The 12688-nt window shown below is 43.0% G+C and overlaps 1 protein-coding gene across 1 annotated transcript in view; it reads right to left on the reverse strand.

Moving 5' to 3' along the window:
• RagC-D (Ras-related GTP binding C/D) overlaps window positions 1-12688 on the reverse strand; it is a 70029-nt gene that overhangs the window by 38293 nt on the left and 19048 nt on the right. Inside the window, exon 3 of the mRNA XM_080276929.1 lies at window positions 9559-9787. Within this exon, the coding sequence (XP_080133055.1) occupies window positions 9559-9787 (229 nt within the window). The remainder of the gene's footprint in view (window positions 1-9558; window positions 9788-12688) is intronic.

Here is a 12688-nt window from a genome sequence, read left to right on the forward strand (position 1 = left end):
TTTTCATGATAGAATGTTGGTTTTGGTGTCATTTTAAAGCTGAATAGTTGTACTTTATCGTAGTATGTTAAAAAAAGGAGAACAAAGAAAATAAAATGTCAAAATGATGAGTTAAAGTTAGGCAAAAAGCAAAAATTTTATACCTTGCTGTAGAAAAATATTCGGCAAAAAATAATGAGTAAAGATATGTAAATTTGGTTTAAACCATGCAAAAATACAATAAATTACCTTTATAGTGATATATAGATTATGGTAATTATTGCATTTCATTGTGCAATAAAGCGAAAGGAAAGAGATGCACAATTTTATTTTAGTCTCGGCCGAATATTCGCATCGCGATGTTTTTCTTTGATCGGTCAGTGTAAATACGCTTTTTATGATAGGATGCTGGTTATTTTGATGTTGAATAGTTGTACTTTATCGTAGTATGTTCACACAAGGAAAACAAAGAAAATAAAAAATCAAAGTGACGAGTTGAAGTTAGGCATAAACCAAAAATTTTATACCTTGCTGTAGAAAAATATTCACCAAGAATAAAGTAATAAAGAAACAAAGCCATGAGTCAGACCAGCTGTGCAGTACCACCACACATAGAGCAACCATTCCGTGACATCATGCCCGAGCCTCTTTGTTATGATGCATAAATGCGATTTATGGTGAATATTTTACAAAAGTTTCTTAAAATGACGATTAAAAGCGTCATCCGAATCTCTGAGGTTGGATTTCAAATGATGATCGAAATAGTCACTTGAATCTCAAAGGGTTAATATCCTCATCCCACCATGCCGTACCTCTCTTCTTTGTTGTTACTCTTGCCACACCACACACCACTTTAGCATTCCTAACTAAGCAATCCCTATATGCATTCCACAGGCTGTCCAGATCCATTTAATTTAAATTCATTAATTTTAACTCCTCTACTTTGGTCCTGTAATCATCTGCCAATTCTTTGATCCTCAGCTTCTCGACTTTCAGTTTTCTCCCTGACTGCTCCTCTCTCTCCTGATCCACCTCACTCCTCTCAGCTCGATTTTGCATACCACAATCATATGATCTGACAGACCTCCACATTCTCCCTGCCCTCGTATCAGGAACCATTCCCATCATCGACCTCTCTACGAGCATATAATCAATCAGGCTTCTTTCAACACGATCCCCATTCCCTCTATATCATTTAAACAACATGCATCGGCACATCTGTATAACCAGAATGCAAATTCAACCTGGCATGGGGTCGAAAATATTCCGGATACCAGTTGTCTGACCCTGTTCTTTCTACTTTTTCATCTCTTGATCCTGTTCCTTCCACTTCTTCAGTTCCTGACCTAGTTCCTTCCACTTCTTCAGCTCCTGACCTAGTTCCTTCCACTTCTCCTTCTCCATTGTCTGAATCCTCATCTCATGATCCTGATGATCCCCCTATAATTCTTGATAAGTTCTGTACAGTACACGATAAAGTAGTGTATGCAGCCAAGTTTTCAAAATCATTTTGGCCCATAACACATGCTAAATTTTTCTTTAAATAATTTTTGGTAATGTTTGCTGGTTTGTGTTCAGTCCTGTACAATTTCTCTTGCTGTCTTTTTTGTGTATTGTAGTGTACCTGTACTGTATCTTACCTGTACTGTATCTAATACTGAATTATGTACTTTATGAAATGAAGTCCCAAGTTTGGTCCTATTTCATTTGTTTGACCTCCCAGAAAATTTCTAAGAGATTGTCCAGGTGCTTGAGGGTGCGAAAGTTGATGTATGTGGAATAACTGAAACTAAATGGAGACGAGAAAGTGTGAGAGAATGGGAGTATGGATGGAGTATATGTGCAGGAGTAGGTTAGAATGTGAGTAAAAGATGGAAGAAAAGAGAGCATGGATCAGTTGGGTCAAGGATTGTGTGGGTAAGATTGAAAGTTGGAATACAAATGTGGGCGATTGTGTATGTGTATGCGCCAACGCAAGATCGTGCAAGCAGAGTGAGAGAAGAGTTCTGGACAAATGTGGAAGTGTGCATGGAAAAGTTTGGAAGGAATAAGAGAGTGTTTTTGATCAGTGATATGAATGGTAAAGTAGGGAATGTGAAGGTGGATGGAACAGTTGGTGAGTGGGGTGTGCTTGCTGAGATAGATGAGAATGGCAGTGCATTAGTGGACATTTGTGCTGGGAGGGGGTTGGTGATAGCCAATACCCTCTTCAGGCACAAAATGATCCACAGGTATACATGGCGAGTGATGAGAAGGGTGGGTGGTAAACTGAATGAAAGGAAGGCAATGACTGATTATGTGTGTGTGGATGAAACGATGCGAAAATGTGTAATGGATGCAAGAGCTTGTAGAGGTTGGGGGAGTGGACTTTCTGACCACTACTTGGTGGTGGCTAGAATCAAGATCCAATTAAGATGGAGAAATAGAAGAAGGGAGGGATGGGAAGAAGGAGTATTTGTAAGGAGAGTGGAAAGGTTACAAGAGGATGAGAAAAAGGCAGAGTATAAGAGAGAAGTGGAGGAACAATTGGGCAAATATGAATTGGAGCAGATGGGGGACGTGGAAGGTGTGTGCAGGATATTCACAGAAGAAATATGTGCAGCATGTGATGTGGTGTGTGGGATGAAGAGAAGACAGAGGGGTGTGCAAGGAACAGCATGGTGGAATGAAGAGGTGAGACAGGCTGTGGCACAAAAGAAGAAAGCATACAATGAATGGATGAGAAATAGGGGCGTGGAAGAAGTTGAGAGGCGGAAGAGAGAGTTATATGTAGAAAGAAAGAGAGAGGTGAAAAGATTAGTAAGAGAGAGTAAGAAGACAGCGGATGAGGAATTTGGTTGGAACTTGAGTGTAAAGTGGAGGGACTGTAAGAATATGTTTTGGAAAGAGGTGAAAAGCGTAAGACAGGGTGAAAGTGAAGTTAGCAGGGAAGTGAAAGATAAAAATGGTAGATTACTAGTGAAGGGAGAAAAAGTGAGCAGATGGAGAGAACACTTTAAGGAATTGTTGAACATAGAGGATGGAAGTAATGCGAGTATAAGTAGCTGGGGAATGGCTGGGAGAAGGAGGGAGGTGAGAAGACAGGAAGAAATCAGTAGGATAGAAGTTGTGGAAGCAATAAAGAAAGTTAAAGTGGGGAAAGCCCCAGGAATTGATGGAGTGTGTAGTGAAATGCTGAAACATGGGGGAGAGAGAGTAGTAGAATGAATGTGGAAAACGTGCAGATTGGCCTGGGAGGAAGGCAGAGTACCGGAGGATTGGAAGTAAGGTATAATTATTACCTTGTACAAAGGAGAAAGGGGAAAAAGAAGTGTGTGGTAATCAGAGGGGCATTTGTCTTCTTAGTATAACAGGAAAAGTGTATGGTAGGATACTTATTGACAGAGTTAGAGAAAGAACAGAGGAATTAGTTGGAGAAGAACGGGGAGGCTTTAGGAAGGGAAGAGGTTGTGTAGATCAGATATTCATTCTTAGATCTTTAGTGGAAAAATTTCTAGAGAAGGGAAAGAAGTTGTATGCAGCTTTCATGGATTTGGAGAAAGCATATGACAGGGTGGATAGACAAGGATTGTGGAAAGTATTAAAAATATATGGAGTAGACAGGAAGTTGTTGAATGCTGTGAAGAGTATGTATGATGGTGCTAAGGCTGCAGTGCGTGTGGATGGTGAACTGAGTGAATTTTTCTCTTTGAAGGTTGGGTTGAAACAGGGATGTGTCATGTCTCCAAGGTTGTTCAATCTGTACATGGATGGGGTAATAAAAGAGGTACAAGGTAGGGTGGTGGATGTTGGAGTGGCCCTGGTGAGAGAGGGTAGTGTTTGGAAACTCCCTGTACTGTTGTTTGCAGATGATACTGTGTTGTTGAGTGAAGACGAAGGAGAGCTGCAAGGCTTGGTGGATGAGTCTGGGAGAGGGTGTAAGAAACAGATTCTAAAAGTGAATGTAGGGAAGAGTAAAGTGATGGTCTTCGTGAGAGGTGAAGTCAGTGAATGTGCAGCAAGGTTGGATGGTGAGGAATTGGAAAATGTGAGTACGTTTAAGTACTTGGGTAGTATGATGAGTAAGGATGGAGGTTTGGAGAGTGAAGTGCTTGAAAGGGTACAGCAGGGAAGAAAGGTTGCTGGTTCCTTGAAAGCAGTGATAAGAAACAGGGAAGTTACCATGGAAGTGAAAAAGTTACTACATGACAGTATTGTGATACCAACTCTAACATATGGAAGTGAAGCTTGGACGTTGCTGGAAGGACACAAGTCAAGAGTGAGAGCAGTGGAAATGAGTTATTTAAAAGGAGCCTGTGGAGTCACATGGCTAAACAGGCTGACAAATGAGGATATAAAGGAGCGTTGTGGTGTGGAAGTGGATGTAATAGGAAGCATTAGGAGGAATACACTGAGGTGGTTTGGCCATGTGGAGAGGATGGAGGGTGAAAGACTGACGAAGAGAGTGTATGTGAGTGAGGTGGAGGGGGGAAGAGGGAGGGGGAAGCCGAGGATGAGATGGAGGGATGGGGTGGAGAGGTATATGAGAGAGGGGGGTGTGAGTTGGGAGCAGGGCAGTGAAATGGCGAAGGACAGGGCGACGTGGAAGAGATTTGTTTGTGGCCACCCCGAACGGGATTGAGGCATCTGGCAATAGATAGATAGACAGATAGACATTCGGTTATCTAGAAAATTCCACATCTGGAATGGAAGAATCCTCATGCATTCTGGTTAACTGAGCTTTTACCGTATATTTATGTGCATTTTTGTGTTTGACATATGAGTTACAAATGCACTACCTCCTCTCCTGACACATATCCTTTAGTCACTTCCCATTATCATTTTCTAATGGTACTCCATAACAACCCATTTTGTCATCATCAGGACTAGTGCCTACTCTTCCATTCATATCCCCCATTACGATCACTAAATAGCTCTTGGGCATTTCTCCCACTACTTCATTCAGCCCATCCCAAAACCTGTCTTTCTCTCTCTCACTCCTGTTCTCACACGGTGCATATGCTACAATCACTGACACTTTCACCTTCTCGAACATGACATACATACACCTCGAGCTGATACATTTGCAGTCTCTCATTCCACTCAGCCACACCTCGTTCATCAACAAAGCAACTCCTTCCTTGCATCTTCCTCGCCCATTCATTCCTGATCTTACACATTCCACACCCTCCCACCCCTCCATTTCACACTCTTTCATCTTCAATATCTCGCACTCTTGAACACATTCATCACTTCCACCCTCTTGCTCTCCTCATTCACACCTCTCACATTCCACATGGCCATGAGAGTCTGCCCATTTGGTTGAGGCCCTGGGCAGGTATTGGGCCCTCCGAGGCTCTCTGATATGACTGTCATGATTAAGTGATTTTAGGTGGGGGAATCTGGGGGACACTTGACCCCACTAGAAACCCCAATTATATGGTTACCACCCAGTGTAGTAAATGGTTTCTGCATACAGGAAACCATTTGGCTTGTCACTCAGTGTAGAGATCATATGGCATCTCTACACTGAGCGAGTGGATGATGGACGTCCCGATCCACCACATCATTGGCAGGTGGGGACGCTCACCATCCACTCACTCGATGTACTGCTGCTTTGGGTGTCTGCCCTTTCCCCTCCTCCTTCCTTCCTCTTCTGTCTTTCTTTCCTTCATTCTTTTCTCTTCCTTCTGCCTATGGGTGATTTTACATTCCTTCTGTTTTTCTTTCCTTCTTTCATTCCCCTCCCATCTGTCTATGGGTGACTCAACACTGAGTGACAAGCCAAATGGTTTCCTGTACACAAGGAAAACCATTCACTATGCTGGGTGGTAACCATATAACTAAACTATGGTGCCTGGTGGTTTAGTGGGTAGTTAACCCCTAGGGTACGAAATTCTCCAGCCTCGACTGTCCCCCAGGACGCAAAAACAGGCTTATTTTTCGACTTTCTCAAAGGTTAAAAGTTTTATGCCCAATTTATAGAGCTTCAATTTACACACCTGAAAATGCAAACCCCACCCTCCTAGACCCAATAGTTACCGAGCTATGGCCCGTCAAAGTTTATAACAGTTACTCGTCATGGACCGGGCGAGAAAGAAAATACGCTGCTCGCACCTGTTTTCTTCACAAAAATACGTACAAAAATCACCAAAGTCAATTTTTTTTGGTGTGTATTGATGTTATAAACCATTGTAATGTGCTTGGAAAAAATAAAATGGTGACAAACCCCCCAATAAATATGATAAATAGTAAAAATTATCCTCCCCTCCTCTCCCCTCCCCATACCTTCAATCCCCTCCCTCCCCTTCCCTTCCCTCCCCTCCCCTCACCTAACTTCCCCTCCCCCCTCCCCTCCCCGCTGAGCTGTCAAATCTAGCTAGGGAAAATGGTCATGAAGCCCCTAATAAAAATATGATAAATAGTAATAATTATCCTCCCCTCCTCTTCCCTCCCCATACCTCCAGTCCCCTCCCTTCCCTTCCCTTCCCTTCCCTCCCCTCCTCTTTCCTCCCTTCCCTTCCCTCCCCTCACCTAATCTCCCCTCCCCTCTGAGCTGTCAAATCTAGCTAGTTTTCATTTCGTTTCTTTTCATTTTTTAAGGCTCCAACATGTTTGCACGCATCAGCATAAAATAAAATTTCTAATTCGAGTGGGTTTCAAATAAAGACTGCTAAAATAACTGTGGTATGCATATCTGTATGCAAAGACACGAATAAATTACAGGTAATGATTCAAGAACATGAGCCATAAAGCATAAAAAATACGCAATATTCGGGGCTGGGGAGGTAAAGATACCGCGTGCTAGGGGGTGGGGGTGGGGGTGAGGGTAGGGGGTTGGGGTGGGGGGTTGGGGTGGGGGTTGGGGGTGGTGGGGGGAGGTGGTAAGGCCAGGAGGGGGAGCATGGGGATGGAGGGATGGGAGGAGACCACCACAAGACACAAAGGAAGGGTCCCAGTGGAATACAGGGACATGGAGGGAAAGTAGGGGGGAAATACCCTTCCCCAGTCATGGGGGGCTCCACATGGGAGGGGGGGGGATGCATGAGGAGGGTGTGGGAGTCGTGGTGGTGGTGGTAAGAGCGGTGGGAGGTAGGGTAGCAACAAGGTAGTGGGGTAGAGGGACGTGGTGAGAGGTAGGTGGGGGTACAACCCCCACCGCCTGGGTTTCCCCTCTGGTGTGTCCAACACTTAGTTCTGATTGGTTAGAAGCCATCTGCATCACAGTTGGAGTGGAGCCAGCTGCCTCCAGTTTTTTGTGGATGTTTCACGATCGGTGTTGCTCGTCCTTTTAAGAAACTGCGCAAAATGCCCGATCGATGAGATTAGTACTTTAGGGGTTAAGGTGCTCCAACTGGATTGAGCCTGTGTCGGTTTATATCAAAGGGGTGGCAGGGGTTTATTGCTCATGTAATGCCACTCAGGGATGAGTGGGGCTGGTCACTCTCATCTTAAATATCAGGACTGACTTGGCCCCAGGCTCCTACGCTCCTCAGGGAGCAACACTAAATAATATGACGTATGTTTGTATGTATGTAGAGAAGATTGGAAGGGTGTGTGAAAGGAGGAAATTGAAAGTAAATGAGAATAAGAGTAAAGTGATGAAGTGTACGAGGTTGGTAGATGGTAGGGGGTTGAATACAGTTTTGAATGGCGAGTTGCTTGAGGAGGTAGACTGTTTTAAATATCTAGGGTCACATGTTGCTGTGGATGGAAGAATAGACGCAGAAGTGAAGTTTAGAATAAATGAAGTAGGAAAGGTGCTGGGAGGAATGAAAAAAGTGTTTAGATGTCGTTCGCTTAGAATGGATGCAAAGAGAAGGCTGTATGAGGGTGTTGTGGTACCGACTGCGTTATATGGGGCTGAAACATGGAATATGGGTGTAGCAGAGAGGAAAAGTTTGAATGTAATGGAGATGAGGTGTCTGAGGAGTATGTGTGGAGTGACGCGTATGGTTCGAGTGCGAAATGATGAAGTGCGAAGGAGAACTGGAGTTGTTCGGGAGATGGCTGGTAGAGTTGAGCAGAGGGTGCTGCGATGGTTTGGGCATATGGAGAGAATGGATAATGAGCGATTGGTGAAAAAGATAACTAGATCTGATGTGAGAGGTGTAAGGCTGAGAGGAAGACCATGAATAGGATGGATGGACAGTGTGAAGAGAGCGCTGGATGCGAGAGGGATGTCTGTTGTGCAAGGAAGAGTGGCTGTGCGTGACAAAAATAAATGGAGAGAAATTGTGAATGAATAAATGATGACGCAGCCCTGAGGGGATATTCTCCCGCATTTGGTCTGATCAGCTAGTCAGGTCAGGTGCGGGTAAAGGGATGGGTCTGTTATGCTATGGCAGGGGTAAACCAGCTCTGCTGTCGGGCCCTGCTGCGGATGTCACTGATTGCATTGCGCAGTTGACCCTTGTGTGGTGTGGTGCGGTGAGGATCTGTCCATTCTCCCCTTTGGGGCTAAGATGCGAATGAATGTGTTTGAATGTATGAGTAAATGGGGAGTGTGTCGTCCTGTCTCGGCTACCTCCCTTTCCTTGGGGGAAGCAGCCTAAGTATATAGATAGATAGAAAGATAGATGTATGTATGTGTACAGTATACAGGTCGTCCCTGCTATAATGATGAGATGTGTTTGGGAAAACCCAACACTGAGCCGGGATATCGTTAAAAGGTGATGTTATAACATAGGACATACAGCATAGGGATGCATTTGGGAGCCTTGGGATTACCCCCCCCAGCATAGGGATGCATTTGGGAGCCTTGGGATTACCCCCCACAGCATAGGGAAGCATTTGCAAACCTTGGGATTACCCCCCACAGCATAGGGATGCATTTGGGAGCCTTGGGATTACCCCCCAACAACTAAGTCCACAACCCACCCAAATGAGTCCAAAACAAGTTTCTAGCTCACCTAAACCCCCAAATAGCTTTAAAACAGGCTAAACTAAGCTTAAAAGCAGTTTATAACTCACCTAAACCCCCAAATAAAATCTGAAAATCATTAAAAATAGGTCTGGAAAAATCAAACTTAGTAAACTGTACCCAAAAATGACAGTGTCCACCCCACCTATGATTAAAACACATTAATCTAAGCCTAGAAACAGTTTAAAAAATCAACCTAAACAGAAACTTTAAGTCTAAAATATCATCAAAATCAGTTAAAAAAAACAAAACCCATTGGATAACCAGAGACAGGCAACTGATAAGTAAGGAAGGGTGTTAATTTTTTCACATCGCTATGGCGGCGTATCGTATAGTGGGGAATGCCTGTATTACATATGTATATTTAGAGTACAATATAGCATTTCATGAAAATCGGTGTGTATGATAAGATCTTACAATGTAAAGCATATCAATGAGAAGATGTATCTGATCATTTACTATTGTCTTTACCCTATTTGGCTGTTGATGTACTTGGTGTCTATACATTACAATCACGAAGATGAGAAAGAAGTTTCATCAATTGACAAAACAGCAGTTCACTGACGTCTGAATATCAAGAGAACAAACATACAATAAATACTATACCTGGGCATCACTGCAATTCACTTACACCTGATAATTCACAAAACATGCATAATATGTTGTACTGTACACACTTGTGCATCTATAACAAACACCAAAGCCCCGTGTCCTCCAAATATCTTCTCGGAGTCAAATGACGGCTCAAAGAAGTCAATCTGCCCTGGGAAGTCGAGAATCTTGAACTGTACAAATGATGAGTTAGAGATGTTTTCTGACTCTATCTTGTTGGTGGATTCCAGGAAGAGTGTTTCATTGGGGGTCATTTTGTGAAACACAACTTTTTGTATTGATGACTTTCCACTTCTGCAAAAGAAAGAAAATTAATGAATACGGTTTAATATCAATACAGAAATTTACAAATCATGCAAGTATAATTTAACTCCAATACTGAACTACATAGTAAATCATTTCTACTTGTACCGAAATGCAAGGTTCAGTAGAGAGGATTTATTACCAAATCTGTGAAGAAGAAATTTCACAGGAGTGAAAGCTCTAAACATACATGATGGTATGTGATATGTTCCCAAATTTCAGTTGGCAACTTTTTACACTGAACCACGTACTTTTACAAATACAGCTTACAGGAAATCCAAAGACATTATGCAGTACATACAATGATGTGTAAAGCTACTGAGGTACTGCACGAAAAGAATACACGAATCGCCTTTATCCAAAATGGGTACGTAAAAAAATGTCCATTGAATACTGTTTTTGAATACATACTGATGATGTTATGAGGGTTTTACAGGGTTGCATCAAGTGTTCACGGAGGGTTAATCTTGTGTGACTCTACCCAACTCCATCATCATCATCATCATCATCATCATCATCATCATCATCATCTGGACCGCCTTTCCCACCTTAAGGCAGGGTGAGGAGTAGCAATGTCCAGAAAACCCAACTTTGCCCAATCCAATGGGCCATGCTTCGCTCAACATTCAAGCCCCTGGAATTCTGGCTCTTTTGGATACGCCAAAAACATTCACCACGTTCTGTAGCTTCACATAATCGTATTTGATAAGAATAAATCCGGATGCTGTCACGTTAAAAAGGGGTGCCAAATCCCTGATCATGCGCTTCTCCTCACAATATTCATCCAGTCAGCTTGATCTCTTGTCAGTCCCCTAGCCTCACCAACTTCAAACCTCCCTTCCTCATACACACATCCACCATAACCCTCCACCGTCTCCTTGGCCTACCTCACCTCCTTCCTCTTTCAAATTCACCCACATATACCTTTTTCACCACTCAATTGTTATCCATTCTCTCCACATGACCATACCATCTCAATACTCTCTTTGATTCTGGTGTCCACAGACTTCCTCACTCTACATCTTTCATGAATCACAGTATTTCGTATCCTATCCACCCTCTGTGCTCCACATACATTCCTCAGCAGTCCCATCTTCAATGCTCTCACTCTTGACTTTTCATTTTCATGCCACACCATAGTCTCACATCCATACGTAAATATTGGCACTAACATTCCTTCATGTAAGCCTCGTGCAGCTGCAACACTCAAGCCTCTGTTTCTTATCAAGGCCTTCATTGTTCCAGCTACTTTTATTCCTTGTGTCACATACTTTCCACTTCTTTTGCACATTTTCCTCTCTTTTCTATCACTGTACACAGATATTTGAACATCTTTCACCAATTCCAGTCTCTCTCCATTCACCATAATATCGTAGTGGGAGTCACCTTCTCTCTCAATAACCATCACTATACTCTTTTCTGCATTTACACTCATGGCACAATACTCACAGACATCAGCAAAAGTCTGTACTAGCCTATCAAGTTCTTGTCTGATATTTGCAAGTAGTACTGCATCATCAGCATACAACAAATTTGAGACATTCCATCCATCACCATTCATTACCAACGCCATGCCCCTCTCCATTACTTGTTTTTACTTCTCTCATCACCGCATCCATAAATATACTGAACAACCATGGAGATATCACACAAGCTTGTTGCACGCTCACACCAACTGTGAACCATTCACTTAGATGCCCATTAACCCTTACACATGCTTCACTACCATCATAAAAACTCTTCACGGCACATAGCAGCTTACAATGTACACGTACATGCGCAAAACTTTCCACAATCCTTCTCTGTCCACTTTGTCAAATGCTTTTTCCAGATCCATGAACGCCATAAACACCTTAAGGTCCTTCTCACAAGCCTTCTCCACTATCTGTCTCACGACAAATATTTGACCCACACAACCTCTGCCACTCCTAAAGCCACCCTGTTCATCACTCACTAGGACTTCTGATATCTCTCTTACTTTCTCTATAATAATTCTTCCATATATCTTCCCTAACACACTCAATAAACTTCATACATCATTCATTCATTCATCATCCAATCCTTCGTTGCCCCATGAGGAGCGTAGAAGCCCGGGGCTAGGCTAGTTGGACCTGACATTTAAGATGAGAGTGACCTGCCTCACTCATCCCTGAGTGGCATTATGTAAGCAATAAACCCCAACCACTCCTTCGATATAAACCTTCACCGGCTCAATCCAATTGGAGCTCCGTAATTACCCACTAAACCACCAAGCGTCTCCAGCAAGCACTTCATTCCACTCTCTCCACTACACTTCAGCATCTCTGCATACACCTCATCAACCCTAGCTGCTCTCCCATTTTTCAGCCGCTTCACAGCACTCTTCACATGTGTGAGTGTCAAGTCTCCTGGCACTGCATTCCTTCTCTGCACACCCACAAAATCAATCATGTTTACATCCGCTCTGCTCTCTTTCCCATTCATTAGGCTTTCAAACTATTCTTTCCATCTGGTCCTTACTTCAACCCCATGGGTTGATAATCTACCACCTACATCCTTCATACCCTCACATTTCTTTCCGCTTTCACTTCTACATTTCTGCACCTCTTTCCAGAATAACTTCCTATTTACAGCATAGTTTGCATTCATTTTTCTTCCTAGATCATCATTTACCTCCTTCTTTTTCTTATTCATTAATCTCTTTATGTGCTTCTTGCTCTCAATATATTCTGTTCTTATTTCAACTGAACTCCTGTACTGTAACCACTCTAGCCACTTTTTCCTCTTTTCCTCCACTGCTCTCTTAACCTCTTCATCCCACCATGCCGTACCTTTCTTCTTTGTTGTTACTCTTGCCACATCACACACCGCTTTAGCATTCCTAACTAAGCAATCCCTATATGTACTCCACAG

Source organism: Coenobita brevimanus, chromosome 8 (assembly GCF_032717465.1).
Source record: "Coenobita brevimanus isolate Jiangsu-jjx chromosome 8, ASM3271746v2, whole genome shotgun sequence".
NCBI classification, from domain to species: Eukaryota; Metazoa; Arthropoda; class Malacostraca; order Decapoda; family Coenobitidae; genus Coenobita; species Coenobita brevimanus.